The following is a 24,541-nucleotide window of genomic DNA, read 5'->3' as shown; positions in this document are numbered from 1 at the left end:
CATGGCCATCACATTGGAAAGAAACATTCTGACCAAGATTGAGTGGTACATATGGTTTTAAGAGACATCATATGAATTTTCTAAGAATTTTATCTTGCGACCTTGTTTTTGGACACACATGACCCAGATTCAATCCAAGACAAGATTAGTCAAGGTAAGCATTCTGACAATGTTCGCCAAGATTTAGGGATAATTAAATATAGTCTCTAGAGTGGTAACATTTTTTCAAATATTTGATTTGGTGACCTAGTTTTTTGACACAATTGACCCATATTCAAACTAATCTCATCATGATTATGTCATAAATATGGCCTCTTAAGTAATAAGGTTTATTTAAGATTTGACCTTGTGGTCTAGCTTTAATTTTGGACGCACATGACCTAGATTCCAATTCGGGTTAGATATTTTCCAGTTAAACCTTGCAATCAAGTTTCATCAAGATTACAGGAAAAGTGTGACCTCTTGATTGGTTACAAGTTTTCAAAAGATATGACTGTTGACTTAGTTTTTGATCCAACATTACCAAGATTCAAAAAAGGTATTGATATTGTTCAGATGAAAATCTCACCAAGATTCAATAAGATTGAATCATGGTTGTGGCCTCAAAAGTGGTAAGAAGGTTTTTTTACCTGGTGACCTACCAATAGTTTTAGACGCACATAGCCCACATTTTAAGTCGGCCAAGATATTGTTTATATAAATATCCTGGATGAATTTCATCAAAATTGATTGAAAAATGTGACATTTGGAGTGGTTATGAACTAAAATTTGATGCCACCCTTCACACACAGCAAGACAACTTATGCTTGACACAGAATTATCACAATAGCTCACCTTCTGCACTTTGGGCTCAGATGAGCTAAACAGAATTTTGTTTAATGCAGAACATTGAAATGAAGAAATTGATTTCAATATTTCACAACAGGGTATACATATAAGCTTAATTTTTACATTTTTCTTATAACACAAGGTTGCCAAAACAAAGAAAGCTCTTCCTCGCTGTTTGTTTCAAAGATTTTAGATTGCAACCATGAGCAATTTTTCAACACTCAGTAAAATAAACCATTTAATTGTGAACTCATCTCTTGATTAACACGTTTCAACTAATCAAATGACTGTAAATGTCAACACTATGTCAAATGTGCTTTCTACATAACACTAACACTACCGCAAAAACATGCTGTCTAGGTTTGTTTTTTTAATAACTATATTATCATAAACTAGTGTATTTCAGTGTAGTGTCCTTGTGCTTGACATTGAAATAACATCCTTTACATTAAACTCTATGCTATTACTTTCACTTTCTGAATGTCAATGATCAAAGTAATAAGAACTTCAGTCTCAGTTTACCATAACAAGAAGGCCAAGATGGCCCTAGTTCGCTCACCTGAGAGGAGTCGGTTCATTCAATCTTTACCAAACGTCAAACTTGACCTAGATATTGTCCAGACAAACATCCTGGTCAAGTTTCATTATTATTGAACCAAAACTCTGGCGTATGGAGTGTTTTTGTTTTTGTAAGATTTGACCTGGTGACCTATATTTTGAGTTGACCCCCCTTACCAAACATCAAACTTTGCTTACAAAAATAAATATTATGACCAAAATTCATAAAATCTGAAACAAAATTGTGACCTCTAGAGTGTTTACAAGGATTTTGTATAATATAATGAAAATTTGGACAATCTAAGGGCAATAATTATGGCATTAATTATGTGATTTTGCTCATGATCAAGCTTGACTGAGATCTTTCAGCAACTTTGATAAAGAATGCTTGAGAAATGTGAATGATAGAGTGTTTACAAACCAAATGTGGACGGGCGGACGGCGGACAAAGACCAATCCTAAAACCTCACCTGAGCAATCAGGTAGGCTAAAAAGTGTGTTTCACCGATCTGAGCAATTTTCAAACTTGTCCGAGAAATCAATAAAACCAATGTATTGACTAAGTTTCACGATGATTAGGCAAAAAATGTGACTTCTATAGTGTTCGATCACAAGGTTTCTCTCTAGTCACATAAGCTAAACTGCCCCACCCCCCCTAGCAGCCATGTTTTTTGACCAATCAGAACCATTTGTGAACTCATCTGGGATATATATAAAACCAATCTTTTCACCAAGTTTCATGATGATTGGGCAAAAAATGTGACTCCTAGAGTGTTCACAAGCTTTTTTTAACTATATAAATATAAGAAAACTGCCCCCCCTGGCAGCCATGTTATTCAACTGACCGGAACCATTTTCTAACTCAACTCTCATATCAAGGAAACAAATGTTCTGACCAAATTTCATGACAAGAGGGCCTGAAAGGCCCAAAGTCGCTCACCTGAGATAACAAGATATTTTTGGGACAAATCTTCTGACCCGTTTTATGAAGATCAGAAAATAAATGTGGCCTTTAGAGTGTTTACAAGGTTTTACTATAGCCCAGGGGTTTTTCTGCCTATTTTAGAAAAAGGAGTCTGACCAAATTAGGATTTTTTTATCGACAAAATTGGCATTTTGGGAATTTTTGCTTCGATGAAACGGCTCATTTGGGAAAAAATTGTGAATTTATCATGCTTAAATAGTTCAGTGGTTTAACAAATAAATTTGATTTTATTTGTTATTTTGTCTTCTTTATATGAACAGATGCAATATTGGGCATGTTCAACGTTTATTCAAGTACTGCAGTTTTGTTTTTCAGTTACAGTTACTCTCTGAGATAAGAACTGTACAGTCAAAACCTTATGGCAGATATTTTTGACCAAAACAAACACTGGTTAGTCACACATGTTATAAGACACTTAATTCTTAAAAAACAAAAACTTTTTTTTTTTTTTGGAAATTGGGATTTTTTTTTTAATTTCGGTTTAGGATCAGGTCTGTTTGCTTTGGGAGTGCCACCGTTTTCTGGAGGCACAGACAGTGCTGAAAACCCCCTGTAGCCATATAAGGAAAAATGCCCCGCCCTCTGGCAGCCATGTTTTTCAACCAACCAGCATCATTTTGAACTCGTCCAAGATATTATCGGGATGAATCTTCTGACCAAGTTTCATGAAGATCAGACCGTAAATGTGGCCTCAAGAGTGTTAACAAGATTTTACTATAGCCATATAAGGAAAAATACCCCGCCCCTTGGAAGCCATGTTTTTCAAGCAAACATAATTATTTTCAAACTCATCCGAGATATCATTGAGACCAATCTTCTTACCAAATTTCATTTAGATTGGACAATAAATGTTGCCTCTAGAGTGTTACCAAGGTTTTACTATAGCAATATATAGCCATATAAGGAAAAATGCCCCGCCCCTTGACAGCCATGTTTTTCAAGCAAACGTTATCATTTTCGAACTCATCCAAGATATCATTAAGACAAATCTTCTGACCGTATTTCATGAAGATTTGACAATAAATGTGGCCTCTAGAGTGTTAACAAGGTTTTACTATAGCCATGTTTATCAACCAACTGGCATCATTTACGAACTCATCAAAGATATTATTGGGATGAATCTTCTGACCAAGTTTCATAAAGATTGGACAATAAATGTAGCCTCTAGAGTGTTAACAAGATTTTACTATTGCTTATAGATCGATTCATTCTTTGCATAGAGTGAAAGACATCACTGAAATGTATTTTCCCAAAAAAGTCCCACAAATTTTGTAAAGCATTAACTCGGATATTTTTGTTTAAAAATCGGTTGAAAGAAATACTTTTTATATGGACACATTAGACTTCCGTACAAACAGTTTTACCCAAGACGCTCAGAATTATGACGTCACTGGAATGTAAACGTCATATTTGGAAAATGGCCGCGCCTTTGAAAACCGGTTGTTTTATTGTCATTTTTCTTTTATGTCATTAAATTAGTCGTCGGAAACACCTAGAAGGTATGTAAATCATTATATATTAACAAGTTTTTGATAAATGAGAAGTAAAAGTACTTTGAGAAATGTACAGTTGAAATATGTAACAAGGGCTGTTTGTAAAACATGCATGCCCCCCATATGGGCTCTTAGTTGTAGTGACAGCCATTGTGTATATATGTTCTTTGTAACTTTGACCTTGACCTAGTGACCCGAAAATCAATAGGGGTCATCTGCGAGTCATGATCAATGTACCTATGAAGTTTCATGATCCTAGCCATAAGCGTTCTTGAGTTATCATCGGGAAACCATTTTACTATTACGGGTCACCGTGAACTTGACCTTTGATCTAGTGACCTGAAAATCAATAGGGGTCATCTGCCAGTCATGATTAATGTACCTATCTAGTTTCATGATCCTAGGCATAAGCGTTCTTGAGTTATCATCTGGAAACCATTTTACTATTTCGGGTCACCATGACCTTGACCTTTGACCTAGTGACCTCAAAATCAATAGGGGTCATCTGCGAGTCATGATCAATCTACCAATCAAGTTTCATGATCCTAGGCATAAGCATTCTTGAGTTATCATCCAGAAACCATTTTACTATTTTGGGTCAACGTGACCTTGACCTTTGACCTAGTGACCTAAAAATCAATAGTGGTCATCTGCGAGTCATGATCAATGTACCTATTAAGTTTTATGATCCTTGGCATAAGCGTTCTTGAGTTATCATCCGGAAACCATTTTACTATTTCGGGTCACTGTGACCTTGACCTTTGACCTAGTGACCTGAAAATCAATAGGGGTCATCTGCGAGTCATGATCAATCTACCTATCAAGTTTCATGATCCTAGGCCTAAGCATTCTTGAGTTATCATCCGGAAACTATTTTACTATTTCGGGTCACTGTGACCTTGACCTTTGACCTAGTGACCTGAAAATCAATAAGGGCCATCTGCGAGTCATGATCAATCCACCTATCAAGTTTCATGATCCTAGGCATAAGCGTTCTTGAGTTATCATCCGAAAACCATTTTACTATTTCGGGTCAAAGTGACCTTTGACCTAGTGACCTGAAAATTAATAGGGGTCATCTGCGAGTCATGATCCATCTACCTATCAAGTTTCAAGATCCTTGGCATAAGCGTTCTTGAGTTATCATCCGGAAGCCATTTTACTATTTCGGGTCACAGTGACCTTGACCTTTGACCTAGTGACCTGCAATCAATAGGGGTCATCTGCGAGTCATGTTCTATCTACCGATCAAGTTTCATGATCCTAGGCATAAGCATTCTTGAGTCATCATCCGGAAACCATTTACTATTATGGGTCACAGTGACCTTGACCTTTGACCTAGTGAACTCAAAATCAATAGGGGTCATCTGCAAGTCAGGATCAATGTACCTATGAAGTTTCATGATCCTAGGCCTAAGCGTTCTTGAGTTATCATCCGGAAATCATCTGGTGGACGGACATAAGGACATACAAACTGAGAGACGGACGGATCAACATGACCAAAACAATATACCTCCTCGAAGAGGGGGCATAAAAATCGTGACCTTCATACAAGATAGATGTTCATTTATCTGTGTTTGTAATGGTAAAATGATGTTACATGATTTACAAATGATTAAACAAATGTTGCAGTTCAGTAAGCACTGTATTTCTGAAATTATTTGCTTTAAAAAGGATTTTTTTCGCTTACAAAGCAACCGCTCGTAAAGTTTTTTTCTCTACGGAAGGCCGTTCGGGTCTTATTTAAGCATAAATATATGTGTTGAATTTAACATAAATGACCCTTATACCCAATTTAATCGCTTCTTTTTTGCAGATGGAATGTGTATCATAGATTGGCTGATTATTTTCTAGACCATACTGTTCCAATATGTGAAGAAGGAAACATTTAATCCATTTTACACAAAGGTATTCCAATACATTTAAATTATTGTTGTTTTGTTTATAAGATTCTTATTTTATGTTCAATATGTTATGACTTTAAAGATTCAGCTTAATATACTAATGCTTTAAGTTTGGCTATAAACACTTAAACAAATATTTTATAAAAAAAATACAATTATAGTAAAGTTATTATTTTGTTAAAGGTGGTCAAACTTTTGTGCGGGGGCTAACATATCGGTGTCAAGGATCCTGCAACGACGATGACAGGTACATTTGCAGAAATATAAGATATTATTTTAAACAATAGCTATATAAAACACGAAACATAAAAACACAAGAGGGCCTGAAAGGCCCAAAGTCGCTCACCTGAAATAACAAGATATTATTGGGACAAATCTTCTGACCAAGTTTAATTCACGAAGATCGCAAAATAAGTGTGGCCTCTAGATCGAGTGTTAACAAGGTTTTACTATAGCCATATAAGGAAAACTGCCCCGCCCCCTGGCAGCCATGTTTTTCAACCAACCGGCATCATTTTTGAACTCATCCAAGATATTATCGGGATGAATCTTCTGACCAAGTTTCATGAAGATCGGACAGTAAATGTGGCCTCTAGAGTGTTAACAAGATTTTACTATAGCCATATAAGGAAAAATGCCCCGCCCCTTGGAAGCCATTTTTTTCAGGCAAATATAATTATTTTCGAACTCATCCAAGATATCATTGAGCCCAATCTTCCAAAATTTCATGAAGATTGGACAATAAATGTGGCCTCTAGAGTGTTAACAAGGTTTAACTATAGCCATATAAGGAAAAATGCCCCGCCCCTGGTGGCCATGTTTTTAAAGCAACCAAAACCATTTTGGAACTCATCCAAGATATCATTGGGACAAATCTTCTGACCAAGTTTCATGATGATCGGAAAATAAATGTGACCTCTAGAGTGTTAACACGGTTTTACTATCGCCATATAAGGAAAATAGCCCCGCCCCTGTGGTTGCCATGTTTTTAAACCAACCAGCATCATTTTTGAACTCGTCCAAGATATTATTAGGATGAATCTTCTGACCGAGTTTCAGGAAGATCGGACTATAAATGTGGCCTCTAGGGTGTTAACAAGATTTTACTATAGCCTTATAAAGCCATATAAGGAAAAATCCCCCGCCCCTTGGCGGCCATGTTATTCAAGCAAACGTAACCATTTTCGAACTCATCCAAGATATCATTAAGACAAATCTTCTGACCATATTTCATCAAGATTGGACAATAAATGTGGCCTCTAGAGTGTTAACAAGGTTTTACTATAGCCATATCAGGAAAAATGCCCCGCCCCCTGGCAGCCATGTTTTTCAACCAACCGGCATCATTTTCAAACTCCTGCAAGATATTATTGGGATGAATCATCTGACCAAGTTTCATTAAGATTGGACAATAAATGTGGCCTCTATAGTGTTAACAAGATTTTACTATAGCCATATATATATATAAGGAAAAATGCCCCGCCCCTTGGCAGCCTTTTTTTTCAAGCAAAGGTTACCATTTTTGAACTCGTCAAATATATCAGTGGGACAAATCTTCTGAGCAAGTTTCATGAAGATCGGAAAATAAATGTGGCCTCTAGAGTGTTAACAAGGTTTTACTATAGCCATGTAAGGAAAAATGCCCTGCCCCCTGGCGGCCATGTTTTTCAACCAACCAGCATCATTTTGAACTCGTCAAAGATATTATCGGGATGAATCTTCTGACTAAGTTTCATGAAGATCAGAAAATAAATATGGCCTCTAGAGTGTTAACAAGATTTTACTATAGCCATATATAGCCATATAAGGAAAAATGCCCCGCCCCTTGGCAGCCATGTTTTTCAAGCAAACGTAACCTTTTTCGAACTCATCCAAGATATTATTGAAACCAATATTCTGACCAAATTTCATGAAGATTGGACAATAAATGTGGCCTCTAGAGAGTGAACAAGGCAAATGTTGACGTTGCACGACGGACAACGAACGACGGACAAAAGGCAATCACAAAAGCTCACCATGAGCACATTGTGCTCAGGTCAGCTAAAAATTGGGCCAAAAATGTGACTTCTAGAGTGTTCACATATTTTCACTATATACATATAGAGAAAAATGCCCGCCCACTGGTGGCCATGTTTTGACCAACTTTTATGATTGGGCAAAAATTGTGACGAGTGTTTACAAGGTTTCTCTATAGCCAAATAAGGAAAACTGCCCCGCCCACTGGTGGCCATGTTTTTCAACGGACCGGAACCACTTTTGAACTCAACCAATGTATCATTAAGACAAACATTTTGACAAAGTTACATGAAGATTGGGCATGAAATTGACTACTACAGTGTTTAAAAGTTTTTTCTTTTTTTTTTGACCTAGTGACCTAGTTTTTGACCTGGCACAACCCAGTTTCCAACTCAACTGAGATTTCATTGGGACAAAGCTTCTGACCAAGTTTCATGAAGATCAGACAATAAATGTGGCCTCGAGAGTGTTTACGAACAAATGTGGACAGACGGACGACGGACAAAGACCGGTCAAAAAAGCTCACCTGAGCAATCAGGTGAGCTCAAAAAAAGTTTAATTTCTTTTCACATATTATTGTAAACATTGAGAATAGGAGGTTAGAGCCCTATCATTTTGTAATATAACAAAAAAGGTTTAGAATAAAATATTTGTTTATTCGAGATAAATCTGAAATATTACAAAATGATACGCAGTAACCTGTTTTTCTTTTAAGCATACCTCCTTGCCTTCATTCATGACAAATTTATTAAAATTTGGTGCTAAGATGTTACATTTTTTGGGGGAATTAATATGTTTTATGACATATGACATGTTAATCAAGATGTAATGTGCACTTGTAGTTGTTTTTTTTTTCAAGAATTTCAATTGTGTTGGTTTTTGTGCAAAAAAAGGATACAATTAATTTATAGAATCTCATTAGCTTTTACCAAAAATGATGACATTATAGATGGTCCTGAGTGACATGATGACTTATAAACACCGATCGACCTCATATTTAAAAAAAAGTCATCAGGTTCCTTCATAAAAGGCCCTTCAATCAGCGTTGAGGTATTATAATATTGTATACAATATAAGTTGCAGAGATTAAGATTAAGTTGATCATGCTTGCCAAGAACTCAAGTGTTCTGCCCAGCAATATCCCTTCATCTATTATTCCACTATAACACCAAATCTTCCATTTATCCTATTATGAAAGTTAATTATTAATTTAAATGGCAGTAAATGTACATACAAATACAAACATTAATGTTGGTTTCTAGGTTAAAGCAATGAATTTCAAATAAACTTGCGTAAAAAGTTTGTAAGATAAGATTAAAATGTATAGGACTGCAATGTTATACGATTGATTCAGTTGCAGTAATAGAATAAATGTATTCTATTGAAATCTTAATAAACAAGAGCACCACATAGCGGATGCCAACGCTCGCCTGTGGGTGCAGTTTGGAGTAAATAAAAGTTTGTCAGAAGTGACCTTGAACTTTGACCTAGTGACCCAAAAATGGGTGTGGCGTTTAGAACTCCTCTAGGTGCATCTACATATGAAGTTTCAAAGTTGTATGTGGAAGCACTTTGATTTTAGAGCCTATGTTAAGGTTTTAGCCTGACACGGACCGTGGACGGCAGACGCCGAGCTGGCTATGACAATACCTCGGGTTTTCTCAGAAAATAGCTGAGCTAAAAATTGACATATCTACTTATGATATTTTATTAATAAAAGAAAAACATGTTAAAATTATAAGAATAAGTATGAGCATTGCTGTTGCTTGTTTTCCAATCCAGTTTAAACTATGCATTGTAAATGTAATATGTCATTTTATTGTTGTTTTTATAAATAAATACATTTAACTAAATTAAAAAGGCGTTTCTAAATCTACTTATTGAAATACATGCACTAATTCCTGATATACATCTATCTAAATAGCAACTAAATCCCACAAAATAACCACACAAAAAAACATTTTTTTATTGTGTGGCAAAATTATCAGATTCTGGGAACATTCCATTTATAGTTTGTAATATATTTTTTGAAATCCAAAATATTTTTTTTCTATTCATTTTGAAGTCATTTTTGAATGAGATTAGATTTCAATATTCCAGTACAAATAAAACTCATTTATTTAACAAAATAATAAAATAATAACTTTTAATAACACCATCAATAAACTCAAGGGGAAATTCAAATGTAAGAGATCTAACAAAAAATATTACAAAGACTTAATACTACCGTAGTGTAAAATTAAATGCCATCTATCATCAATCTGATAACCAGAATAAAGCATGGAACTTTGACATTTAACTAATTAGAATGAACATAATTATCTACATCTCTTTTATATAACTATGAAAGATGACCAACATCTGGTGGAGTACTGGGATTTATTGGATGTTATTAGTTACTTTTTTTTACTCATTAAAAATATTTTTTCATGTTTTTTTTAAATGTAACAACATAATTAAATATAATTTTAATTTGGCATAAATTTAATACAGTTACAGCTAACAAAATCATGTGTATCACCTTAGGATGAGAAAACAGACATAATGCATTTCAATGGAAGCTTCCTACATGAAGTTTCATCTTCATACCTCATATAATAGTCAACATACTCCGATGGCTGACTAAAAGACAGGCAAATGGATAAACAAACGGACAGATGTACACGGTGATTCCAGTCAACCCGCATTTACTTCAAATTGGGGTAAGTACTTGTAACAGACATAAAATATAACAGATTTTGGACATAGTGGTGTGCCACAGTAACCATAAATTCCTCTCTAGCTTCTAGTCACAATATCACTTGCTTGTTCTTCAATAACTACTGACAAATTAAGAAATCTAAGGTTAGTCTTTTGAAAAAACAACTGATGTGAGGATATTACCTGGGTTGAGTCAATCGGCTAAAATATCAGCAATGACCAAAGATAACATGTCATGTTATGTAACAAACAAAAGAGTTATATTTGCAGACATATACAATGAAACCCGTCTAATCCAAATCCAGTACATTAAACCTAATACCTGTCCAAACTTAACAGACGCCTTGATCATACTTGTTTTATGTCTATTTCTATGAATAAAAATCCTGACTTAACTAAAAAAATCACTGATATCTGTAATTTGATCATATTCATTCCAAAACTGAACAGCATAATTTTTCACATTTGAAATCTGATTCCAAAGTGGTGAGAACCCAATAACTTGTGACACATTTTCACAGAAAAGGTCAAGTCACCATGCTTATAGCTATACACTACGTCTAGGGCGACTTCTGCCATCCACCTCACTCTCACCGTGGACAATTTTTCGTGAGCGTGGAAAATCACCGCGATCGGAAGGCGTTTCCATCATGATAGATCACGTCGACAGTGGCTGAACACCCCGGGCGTTATTGGAAAATCGATCTCACGGTGGACCACCATGATCGTGGTGGACCATCGCGGCCTCAGTGGTTCGCTGTGAAATACAGGTAAATGTGAATGAACATGTATATTTCGCTATTGCAGACCGTATAATTTTGCAAAGTTCTATATTGTTTTGTTACATTTGTATGTACATTTGTATACATTTTAACTTGATTGTTAACAATCGTCATTATTTTCTATTGTTTACCCTCGTTCCAGAATCATTTGACATGTTGTACATCGAGCGTGATGTGCTTTATGTTTTGTTTCTACTGTTTCTGCGTGAAGATTTACTTGCCTATTTATTTAAAGAATTGTTTGTTTTTGTTAACATTTCGGAAATGCTTTCTCGTTTGTACACGTTTAGCTTGCGGTATCCGGACAAACGGCACCCGGACAATCCGCACCCTATTGAAAGTACCTGGTCATAGCTATATATATGGACAGAGTCGTTGCGATAAAAAGTACCATCTCCGTGTATTGTGGTGTTTTCAAATTATATATTGTATACATGTACATATATTTTGTTTGGGTAATGGTGAGGTTGAACGGCCGCGCTTGAAGTAATACATCGGATGCACCGGTTTTAATTATAAATCGATTCACGCTTGTAATTGATTAAAACTAGCTTACTAACTAAATGTTTCGTTAACAAAATTTGCAAATTCGGAACATTTAAAAAATCGGTGAAACAAAACGTATTTGTAAATTGTGACGACACATAGTGGTAATTAAGGGGATAATTAGTTGATAGCGATTACATAATTATTTCATCAAGCAATGTTCAACGTAATCTAATTGCAGAAAACAACAAGAGCTGTCAGAGGACAGCGCGCTTTACTATTCGAGTGCTTGACAGTATAACGTAAGCCATCATGGGGAAATTGTTCATATTCTATAATTTATTAGACGATCTTTCAAAAATAAAAAAAGGAAAAAAAAAATTTATTTTTGTTTTGGGGGGGGGGGGGGGGGTAACGGGGGGGGGGGTAGGGGGGGGGGGTGAGAGGGGGGTATAATGTGGGTAGTGGTAATTTATTAGATGATGTTTAAAAAAAAAATGGGGGGGGAGGTTGGGGGGGGGGAGGGATTCTGGGTAGGGGCGTTGGGTATTGTTTGGGTGGAATCCATTGTGGTATTCAGGTAAGTGTTATTTTGTCAAAGTAATAATAAAATGTGATCATAAATAAAGAAGTTGTGGCAATTTAAGCAAAATGTTCAATTATCAAAGTATAAAAGGGGCAATAATTATGACAAAATGCTTGACAGAGTTGTCTGCTCTTGTTTATAGGTTGGGGTGATGTTGGTAAACAAGTATGCAAAATATGAAAGCAATATGTCAAGGGACAATGAAAATAAATAGGGTAGTACGAAAACTTTAACATTTGCTGCATATTCTAAGTGGAAAAGGAGCCATAATTATGACAAAATGCTTGATAGAGTTGTCTGCTCTTGTTTATAGGTTGGGGTCATGTTGGTAAACAAGTATGCAAAATATGAAAGCAACATGTCAAGGGACAAAGAAAATATTTGGGGTAGTACAAAAACTTAAACTTTTGCACGCTAACACAGACACTAACACTAACGCAGACCCTTATTATTATTTTGTGCTGTAACATTGTATTATGTTAATGCAATAAAATTTTGGACTTCGACTTGGTTTGATAACACAGTTTGTTGACGGGATTTATTAATCATCTCTTTCACCAAAGCAATTAGCGGATTAGACAAATTAGTTCAACAAGGTGCTGACGGGCTTTATCGATCGCATTTAATCGGGTGCCGTTTGTCCGGGTATACAATTAAATCGGATGCCGTTTTTCCTGGTATACAATCAAATCGGGTGCTGATTGTCCGGGTCGACAAATTTACAGGGTACAGACTGTCCGCATATGCAAAAAAAACACTGGGTGCCGATTGTCCCGGTGCCGTTTGTCCAGATACCGCAAGCTATATGTGCACAAACGAGAAAGCATTTACGAAATGTTAACAAAAACAAACAATTCTTTAAATGAACAACAAATAAATATTCACGCAGAAACTGTAGAAACGAAATATAAAGTACATCACGCTCGATGTACGACATGTCAAATGATTCTGGAACGGGGGTAAACAATAGAAAATAACTAGAGCTTTGTCACAGACGTGACGAATACCCCCACATGCCGCATTGACACATAATATTTTGCATGTCTTTACAAAAAACAGCGGACACCATGCTCAATTTTAAAAACGCATTTAGTGACCCCTTGACCTAGTTTTTGACCCAAAAAGGCCCATGTTCTAACTTGGCCTTAAGATCATCTCCATAAAACTTCTGACCAAGTTTGGTGAAGATTGGATGTAAACTACTTGAATTAGAGAGCTGACGCCATGCTGAATGTTAAAAAACGCACTAAGTGACCCCGTGACCTAGTTTTAGGCCCGGAATGGCCTATGTTCAAACTTGTCCTAGAGATCATTTAGATAAAACTTGTGACCAAGTTTGGTGAGAATTGGATGAAAACTACTTGAATTAGAGGGCGGACAACATAGTGAGGTTTAAAACGCACTAAGATACCCCGTGACCTAGTTTTTGACCCAGCATGACCCATATTCAAACTTGACCTAGACATCATCTAGATACAACTTCTGACCAAGTTTGGGGAAGATTGGATGAAAACTACTTGAATTAGAGAGCGGACAACATTGTGATGTTTAAAACACACTAAGTGACCCCGTGACCTTGTTTATGACCCGGCATGAACCATATTCAAACTTGCCATAGACATTATCAAGATACAACTTCTGACCAATTTTGGTAAAGATTGGATAAAAACTACTTGAATTAGAGCGCGGACAACATGGTGAGGTTTAAAACACACTAAGTGACCCCGTGACCTAGTTTTTGACCCAGCATGGCCCATGTTCGAACTTGACCTACACATCATCTAGTTACAACTTATGACCAAGTGTGGCGAAGATCGGATTTAAACTACTTTAAATAGAGAGGGGACACCATGCTCAATGTGTAAAACGTACTAAGTGACCCTGTGACCTAGTTTTTAAGTCTGGCATGGCCCATGTTCGAACTTGGCCTTCAGATCATCTAGATAAAACTTTTGACCAAGTTTGGTGAAGATCTGATGAAAACTACTTGAATAAGAGAGAGGGCAACATGCTGAATGTTAAAAAACGCACTAAGTGACCCCGTTACCTAGTTTTTGACCCGGCAAGGCCCATGTTCGAACTTGGCCTTAAGATCATCTAGATACAACTTCTGACCAAGTTTGGTGAAGATCGGATGAAAACTAATTGAATTAGAGAGCGGACAACATTCTGAATGTTTAAAATGCACTAAGTGAGCCGTGACCTAGTTTTTGACCCGGCAAGGCCCATGTTCGAACTTGACATATAGATCATGTAGATACAACTTCTGACCAAGTTTGGTGAAGATCGGATGAAAACTACTTGAATAAGAGAGCGGACAACATGCTGAATGTTCAAAACGCACTAATTGACCCCATGACCTAGTTTTTGACCCGGCAAGGCCCATGTTCCAACTTGGCCTAGGCATCATCTAGATACAATTTATGACACTTAATACGGACTGACAGACAGACCGACAGACCGACTGACCGACCAACCGAACGACCGACCAACCAACAAGTTCACTCCTATATATCCCCCTAAACTTTGTTTGTGGGGGTTTAATGACGATTGTTAACCATCAAGTTACAATGTATACAAATGTACATACAAATGTAACAAAACATTCTAGAACTTTGCAAAAATTATACGGTCTGCAATATCGAAATATACATATTCATTCACATTTACCTGTATTTCACAGCGAACCACCGAGGCAACGGTGCTACACCGCGATCATGGTGGTCCACCGTGAGATCAATTTCCCGATACCGTAGAGACTGACACCGCAATTCGCCACGGCAAAATCACCGTGTTGAACGGTGTATCATGGTGATGCGACGTGGATGGCAGAAATCGCGCTAGATGTAGTGTAACAGGAAGGTTTGGCCGAAAAAAACAACCACTCACAGTCATTATGAAAATGTAAAAACACGTGTGAACAACACATTTGTTGTTGCGCTTTATTCTGAACATTAATCTACATACAAGGATTTTTCTATTTTTTGCTCATCTTCAAATACAATTAATTGGTATTAAAATATCTAGTTTTTACAGTTTTTGAAATTATGTGTGTAAAACATTTGACATGGACCTATAGTTTATTCTTTATGTAACTCTTAAACATCAACATGTCTGAACTTGTAAGTAAATAATTAAATGCGTGATTGATGTCGTATACTTTTAATATTGTACAAAATGGACATTTTAATATGCCAAAAATAACAAAACAAAAGTAAAAGAGTAAACTTTTACAAATGTTGTTGTCTTCTTGTTTAAACTAATACACTTGTAAATATTGAAAAAATATTGCATCCTGCCAAAACCTTGATAAACTGAGCATCTCTGAAAACAGAACATTGAACCAGTACTGACACCATTTGATCAAGACAGGTTTCACTGTATTATCAATTTCCATGTTATTATTTTTGAAAAAAAGTGCTGTCAAGAATGGTATTTACACAATATTATTTACATATCTTTCCTTAAAACTGTTAGCAATCAACACATTTACATAAGTGGTGCTCACATCACACACTGCAATAATGACAAATCTTGCTGTATTTAACAAACAAATCCTCACAGCTAGGTGCAATTTTAAACAATTGACCAACATTCTGCAAAAAAGTTATCCTAGATTAACCTTCAAATCCCCAAAAAGAAGAAGTGTCATTAATTAATCCCTATCTTTATTTGTCTTAACTATGATTTATCAACAAAAAATGGCCGCACACAATTTTCAAAAAGTTCTCTAAATTTTAAGAATATAACAGCAATTCTAATGCAATGGAAGCACAATGCGAGTACAAGGAACATTTTATGATCATGGGTACAGGAATGCAGCGTGGTGATGCCAGACAGTAAACAAGCAAAGAGAGGTTTCTATGGAAACATAAGTGATCAGTGACCTTGGAATCCTGGAGGCTCGTGGCGTTGGGGACCTTGACTGCCTAGAATTCAAACACAGAGCTGTCTGCAGCAAGGTTGGTGAGGATGTGGCATTTCATTTCACAATCAGGCAAAATCAATTATTCCAACCTCATTCTAGGAAAACTGGACTTAATTTGTGTGCTTGAATGTTGAAATGTTGTCACAGATTAGCATGTGCTGACTTTACAGGCTAATCTGGGACATCACTTCCTGCAGTTTTCCAAGAACATGTCTCATTTGTTCTTGCTGTTTAGGTATTTTTCTACATATCACACATATCTTAGGGTAATTACTGGTACTATATGTTTAGATATCTAACTTCTACTTAGAACTGCATAACACTGACAAGCAAATTATAAACAAATGTGAAACTTCAGCTTTACCAGAAGCAGAGAAATCTTTTTATGATAGTTGTCATGTCTAGTTAAACTTGCATTTGTAGAGATCACAATCAAGCGCAAATACTTGCTTACAATACTTGTTGCATGTTCAAAACAAAATTTGAGTGGGATAAACTCACACATTTAACAATCAAGTGAAAAAATATTGAAATTCCATATAGCTTGTGTAGCAAGATATGTAAACATGGTATTTATAGCGAACAAATCAGGATGCACATGGAATATTTTTCATGCATCCATATTTTCTTCACAAATTATTTAGTTTGTTCCTCATGACATGTACTTAGATAGTACCTTATGACATGTACTGATATAGTACCTTATGACATGAACAGAGATAGTACCTTGTGACATGTACTGAGATAGTACCGTGTGACATGTACTGAGATAGTAACTTGTGACATGTACTTAGATAGTACATTATGACATGTTCTGTGATAGTACCTTGTGACATGTACTGAGATAGTACCTTGTGACATGTACTGAGATAGTACCTTGTGACATGTACAGAGATAGTACCTTGTGACATGAACTGAGATAGTACCTTGTGACATGAACTGAGATAGTACCTTATGACATGTACTGAGATAGTACCTTATGACATGTACTTAGGTAGTACATTATGACATGTTCTGTGATAGTACCTTGTAACATGTACAGAGACAGTACTTTGTGACATGTACTGAGATAGTACCTTGTGACATGTACAGAGATAGTACCTTGTGACATGAACTGAGATAGTACCTTATGACATGTACTGAGATAGTACCGTGTGACATGTACTGAGATAGTACCTTATGACATGTACTGAGATAGTACCTTATGACATGAACTGAGATAGTACCGTGTGACATGTGCTGAGATAATACCTAATGACATGTACTGAGATTTAATTTTATGAAATTAAGAAATTTCCTAATATAACCAAAGGCTGCCAAAATATTCATTTCTTCACACCGAAAAAACAACAAAAGGCAGCCAAAAATCTGCACCTCTTAAAAAAGTAATACAACAAAAGGCAGCCAAAATAAGCATATCTCAACAAGTATTATAAGGGAAGGCAGCCAAAATCTGCACATCTCAACAAGTGATATAACCAAATGCAGTGTTAATCTGCCCATCTCAACAACTAATATAACCAATGTTAACAAGTAATATAACCAAAGGCAGCCAAAATCTTCACATCTCAACAAGTTATATAACCAAACGTAGTCAAAATATGCACATCTCAACAAGTAATATAACCAAAGGCAGCCAAAATATGCATGTCTTAACAAGTAATATAATAACCAAAGGCAGCCAAAATATACATGTCTTAACAATTAAGAACACCAAAGGCAGCCAAAATATACATGTCTTAACAAGTAATATAACCAAAGGCAGCCAAAAAATGCATGTCTTAACAAGTAACATAATCAAAGGCAGCCAAAATATGCATGTCTTTACAAGTAATATAACCAAAGACGGTGAGAATCTGCATATCCTGATATGTAAAAAAGCGAACAAAATATTCACATCTTGAATGAGCAGGGACTCTTTTAACGCTTTCCAGCTCAGAAGCAAAGTGAAATTGGCTATATGCAACCAGCATAAAACCAGAACATGCTGCAAGTAACTCTAACTCTTTTTAGGTTTTTTATGCTCTTTGAAGCTCATCCGTATCTTAGGATAGGAATGAAGTCTTTAAAACTTGAATGTTTAAAAAATGACTAAATTTAATTTACTAATAGACTATAAAAAAGAGTCAAAGTGAGTATCTGCGTAGTAAATGGTTACCACCTGCGTGACTAAGCCATCTGCTCACCTGGTAGGGCTGGAGGCGGGGCTAGAACTCCTCTGAGACATCAGCCTGTCCTCCACACTGGAACGCACTCCCTCCACGCTCTCGTGAAGCTCTCCGTTCTTGCGTTCCAGGTCAGACACTACCCGCTGGAGGTCAGACATCGCCTGAGATCTGAAAGGAATTTTGAGAATTGCTTATTTGGAATAACAAGCAAAAAAGTGCATTAAAAAAGGTTTTAAATTGAAATGTGTGATTGAAATGTGTGGCCATATTTTTATGTCAAATCTTTCAAATCTTTCTTGTTAACATATTTAACACAAAGTGTTAACAAGAGCACCGCCTTGCGGGTGCAGACCGCTCATCTATTTTCTTTTTAAAGGTGAAGGGACTCTCATTTTCAATCACAAAGGAGGGAGGGGTGGAGTGAAGAGCGGTGCATTGTGTGGGGGTGTGGACATTTATTACATTTTCTTCCAAAAATGCGAAAAAAAGGGAAAAAAAAATCGGGGGGGGGGGGGGGGGGGGGGGGGGGGGAATTCTTGGGTGCGATGGTTGGACGGTATTTCAAACATAATATAATAAAAATAAATATTTGTGTTTTTTAACCGTTTCATAAAAAAATGGGGGGGGGGGGGTGAGGTGGGGGGGTATAGTGTGAGGGTGTGGTGGTAATTTGTGAGATGATCTTAAAACAAAAAAAACAAAAAAAATAGGGGGGGGGGGGGATTCGGGTGGGGGGAGGGGGGGTGGGGGGGGGATTCTTGGGTGCGATGGTTGGACGGTATTTCAAACATAAAATAATCAAAATAAATAGTTTTGTTTTTTAACCGTTTAAAAAAAAATTGGGGAGGGGGTGGGGTGGGGGGGGGTATAGTGTGAGGGTGTGGTGGTCATTTGTGAGATGATTTTAAAAAAAAAAAAAAAAAAAAAAAAAAAAAAAAATAGGGGGGGGGGGGGGTTGGGGGGGGGCACGGGCGATGGTTTGGGTGGAGTCTATTGTGGTATGTCAGGCAAGAGTACTTTTGTCAAAGTATCAATCAAATCTAATCATAAATAAAGAAGTTATGGCAATTTTAGAGAAATTTAATAATTTGACCTTGAGAGTCAAGGTCATTCAAAGGTCAAGGTAAAATTCAACTTGCCAGGTACAGTAACCTCATGATAGCATGAAAGTATTTGAAGTTTGAAAGCAATAGCCTTGATACTTAAGAAGTAAAGTGGATCGAAACACAAAATTTAACCATATATTCAAAGTTACTAAGTCAAAAAAGGGCCATAATTCCGTAAAAATGACATCCAGAGTTATGCAACTTGTCCTTTTACTGTACCCTTATGATAGTTTGCGAGTGTTCCAAGTATGATAGCAATATCTATGATACTTTAGGGGTAAAGTGGACCAAAACACAAAACTTAACCAAACTTTCAATTTTCTAAGTATAAAGGGCCCATAATTCCGTCCAAATGCCAGTCAGAGTTACATAACTTTGCCTGCACAGTCCCCTTACGGTAGTTAGTAAGTGTTGCAAGTATGAAAGCAATAGCTTTGATACTTAAGGAATAAAATGGACCTTAACACAAAACTTAACCAAAATTTTCAATTTTCTAAGTATAAAAAGGGCACATAATTCTGTCAAAATGCACGCCAGAGTTATCTAACTTTGCGTGCCCAGTCCCCTCATGATAGCGAGTAAGTGTACCAAGTTTGAATGCAATAGCATTGATACTTTCTGAAAAAAGTGGACCTAAACGCAAAACTTAACCAAAATTTTCAATTTTCTAAGTATAAAAAGGGCACATAATTCAGTCAAAATGCACGCCAGAGTTATCTAACTTTGCCTGCCCAGTCCCCTCATGATAGTAAGTAAGTGTACCAAGTTTGAATGCAATAGCATTGATACTTTCTGAGAAAAGTGGACCTAAACGCAAAACTTAACCGGACGCCGACGCCGACGCAGACGCCGACGCCAAGGTGATGACAATAGCTCATAATTTTTTTTCAAAAAATAGATGAGCTAAAAACCGTCTTAGTAAAGTGACAACAGTCATGATTTTCATATCTTATTTACGTTGCAAACGCCTGAAGACAAAAATATTCCAGCATGATTACCAACAAACTTTTTACTTTATTAAAAAGGACATCATTGGTCCATTTGTTGGTGAGGGCTTTTTTGTTGTCAAAAACTCCCCATACTTCATTTTGATTTCATCTTTCGAGGTCCTCAGCTGGTTCTCAAGGGTCTCTATAGCGAGGTCCTTGCTCTCTATGACTCCCATCAGCTTGTGAAGCTCATCACGCATGTCCCGTAACTCTGTCCCTACGTCATCCAAGGATTCCTAGACAGTCACAAAATAAATGCAAGTAAGTAACTGGAAAGATCAGTAACTGTAATTTCCTTTAGTAAAATAAGTCGTGTTCTGGGAATACAGGGCTTAATGCATGTGTGTAAAGTGTTGTCCCAAAATAGCTTGTGCAGTGTGCACAGGCTATTCTGGGACAACACTTTCTGCTTTTATGGAATGTTACATAAAATTCTCTTCTAATTAAATATCTGGTTAAGGTGGAATGTGTTGTTCCTGATTTGCCAATCTATGAGGACACTTAACGCACATGCATTAAGCCCAGTTTTCCAAGATCAAAGCTGAGATTTGAGATGATTTCTCACAACTCAAGTAGGATCACGTCGGTTTGGTTATGGCACGATATTTTAAGTGCCAATATTATAGGTGTATTTGTTACATTTAGAAATTAATAAAAACATAAATTCTTAAAGCAAGTAATATTAAATAGCAATAAAAGTTACTGATGATCAATAGAGTAATTTCTTGATACTTGGTATATTTTGTGGCATTTATAATTCAATTAAGGGCAATAAATGTGAAATAACTAATAAATAAGAATCAGGTGGATTACCTTGGTGAGTAAAGATATTGTCTACATTATTTCTGTTAACAAATGCTTTAAAAAATGCATGACTATATAAGCTCTTCACTGCGTAAATGTGGTTAATTCTAATGCTTGAATGTCTAATATTGACTGCATAATATCCTTTGAGCATACAATTGTCACTTTCTTCTCTCCATACCAACAGTAATTACTTATTTTATTTATAAATATAGCAGTCTTTTATTACAGAGGTTTTACAGACATTTAGAAAAAAAAATTAACAAACATTTAGAAAAAAAATTAGACAAAGTAAATCTTGAGTAGGGTAACAGCCTAAAGTATCCCAAAAGAGATCGTGCATATATCACAATGCAGAAATATTGCTGGTTAATAAAGCCATTACCAGTGTTAAAAGGGAAAACAGAATTTAAAAAAAAGGTCACGACATACATGTAGTCAAATGGTAATTACAAAACTTATCTTTTTATTGGTAAATGCTCATATTGTGCATTATAACTGTATGCTATTCCTCTCAAATGTGATGTTATATTTAAAACACAATGAAATATGATTTTTTTACATTTTATTGTAATATTAATTTCAACATTAAGTAATGCTAATATAATAATATTCCTTATATCACAGATATGAAAAAATAAATCATGCCACTTCAAACTCATGTCTATGCTAATAATGGTATAACATACAACGTTGAACAAGAAAAAAACAACCTATTTGCATAAAGGCGTTATACTCAATGGTAACAATTATATACCATGGATTTGCCGCAGTACACAAACAGAAAAATGATTACTTCAAGACAGTGTAAACGTTATGCCATTTACTTGCAACATATTAAATTAACCCATTCCCACTCAGAGGCAAAGTGAATATGGTTATGTGCAAACAGCATAAAACCAGATAAGCCTGCAAGTAACTGGAGTATCTCGCAGTCTGTTCGGGTTTTATGCTGTTTGCTGCTCATCAGTATCTAAGGATTGGAAATGAAGCCTTTACAACTTGAATCCATAAAAAAAGGTCTTTAATTAAATTTAACTTTCTAAGAGACTACAAACGCATCAAAATAGTCGTATCTAAGTGTTAAGGGGTTAATAAATATTCAATTATTTGCAGCCTGAAGTCTTAAAGTCATTGAAATGCCGATATGAAAAATGAAATATTCAGATAATTTACAAGTAATATCCATGTTCAAAAAACTACACAATCTGAAAGTAATAGACATGAAGGTCATTGTTGATTGTTAGACTGCAGGTAAATGTTTAATGATTGCTTAATGTTTTCTAAAGCAGCATTAACAATCTCAACTACAACATCATTGTTAAATGTAGTATGTATTGTTGTTAATAAGGAACTTAGTGAAAAATCGGGCATCTCGGCTATATAAATATCTTAAATCAATGTGATTATATAGTCATTCAATTTAAAGATACCTTAAAAATTTGGTCAAGACAAGAATATTCAGACCATATTACAGTAACCTGAGTTGCTTTTACCCACAGATAAGTTGAGTTGCAAATGGACTCTATTTCTGCACATTTATATGACATGCATCAAACTTTTAATTACAATATTAATGTTGCCTGTTTTGGATAAACTTAAAATTCATGCAAGCCCAGTAACATAACAATAGAACAACTTTGACAAACTGTAGAACACTGTTAAGAAAGACCACAACTTGCATATCAGTATTAATTGCAAGGAAAAAGACTGCTCATGTCTGATTCTCAACACTGCATTCGGTTGCAAATAGGTCAAGAACATTCACAATACATACTAGATCTAAACCCTGAAAAGTACAAGTCAGATAATGTGTGGAATGGTAATTATTGGGTGTGTAATTATACATTATTGTACACAAAAAGCTCTATGCAGAGAATACTACCAAAAGATGCTGCATATAGAAAGCTTATTTACTTGAAAGCTGTAATAAATGCTTTTCGTCTAATAATTACATAATACTACAATGTTTGTGTGCAAAATATTAACAAGAATCAGCATAAGGGGTAAGTACAATATCAAATGATGACATTCTATGCCACATAAAGTAAGTGATGGCTAAAAGTTCTTCAAAAGTACAAATATCTATGATATGTTTTTTCTGGCTATAAATACAAAACATTACAGGGGAACCAAGCGCCTAAACAACCAGCCTAGACAGCCAGGGAAAAATCAATGTATCGCAGATTCATTTTGTGTTTGTATTTTTTCATATTGGTTTTTGAAAGGTCAAATCCATTTGTGTGGTTTGAATCTTAGCATGTTACTTCTGCTTTCAGGTAGCATATATAATGGTCTGCGGCTAGACCACAAATTGAGTTTCTTTTTACTTAACCCTATTTTAAAACATCACAGCTGTGGACTGAAAACCAGTAACAAAATGTCAAGGAGCCTTTCACCACACTTATGAAGACTGTTTATACTTTTGAATCACATCTTTAAACATTTCTATTATTCTTGATATATGACTTGTTTACTATAAATATAAATAAAATTATTAACTACTTCTATTCCAAAACCAAATATAACCAGTATTGTCAATATATGAAAGTACACACAATATTTGCCACTGTCTCTTTTTGGTTTATGTTTATAACATTGTTTTATCATAAATTGTCTCTAAATTTAAACATCAATTATCACAACTAACTGGGACAACAAAAATGGAATACACAGCAAAATAGTGTTTTTTTAGCTGTTTAAAGCGCATGGGCTTCACAAATGGATACCAAGCTAACAAAAGTCAAAAATTCTCTATAACATCTAAAAAAAATTATAATCTGGATCTGATTAAGAAAACTGGTCTTCTGCGAAGCGATACATGAATCTTTCTCTATTTCGGTACCTTCCCAACAGAACTCTAGGAAAAGGAAAACAAAGGGAATACACTGTTATTGTATATTTTAGAAACTCCAGATTTCTCAAATATATTATTCGCTGGTTCGCTGTTTAATTTATTAAAAATTATCATTATTTCTAGCGCTACAACTTAACCCTATATGACTTTACACAAGCCAATATGCATACCCAATACCAAAAAGATGAGAATATATAGTATAAAATGCAAAGTTCACCATTTCACCATTTTATTTAAATATTCAAAGAATCAATATTGAAAGAAATCATGCCATTACAATATTTGAGTTTACTAAATTTAAATTTCGATGCAGTCACTGTGTTCACAGATTAATATTCGCATCAACTACAT

General features: G+C 35.6%; 1 protein-coding gene across 1 annotated transcript in view; it reads right to left on the bottom strand.

The window, feature by feature from the left end:
- Window positions 1–24,541, bottom strand: part of LOC127880289 (girdin-like) — a 163,806-nt gene that overhangs the window by 37,301 nt on the left and 101,964 nt on the right. Inside the window, exons 30-33 of the mRNA XM_052427637.1 lie at window positions 24,179–24,193; window positions 20,554–20,765; window positions 18,453–18,602; window positions 16,226–16,267 (exon numbers count right to left, since the gene is read on the bottom strand). Of these exons, the coding sequence (XP_052283597.1) occupies window positions 16,226–16,267; window positions 18,453–18,602; window positions 20,554–20,765; window positions 24,179–24,193 (419 nt within the window). The remainder of the gene's footprint in view (window positions 1–16,225; window positions 16,268–18,452; window positions 18,603–20,553; window positions 20,766–24,178; window positions 24,194–24,541) is intronic.

Source organism: Dreissena polymorpha, chromosome 4, assembly GCF_020536995.1.
Source record: "Dreissena polymorpha isolate Duluth1 chromosome 4, UMN_Dpol_1.0, whole genome shotgun sequence".
NCBI lineage: Eukaryota > Metazoa > Mollusca > Bivalvia > Myida > Dreissenidae > Dreissena > Dreissena polymorpha.
Note: the sequence above shows the minus strand (reverse complement) of the source record. Positions and strands in the feature narration are given on the sequence as shown.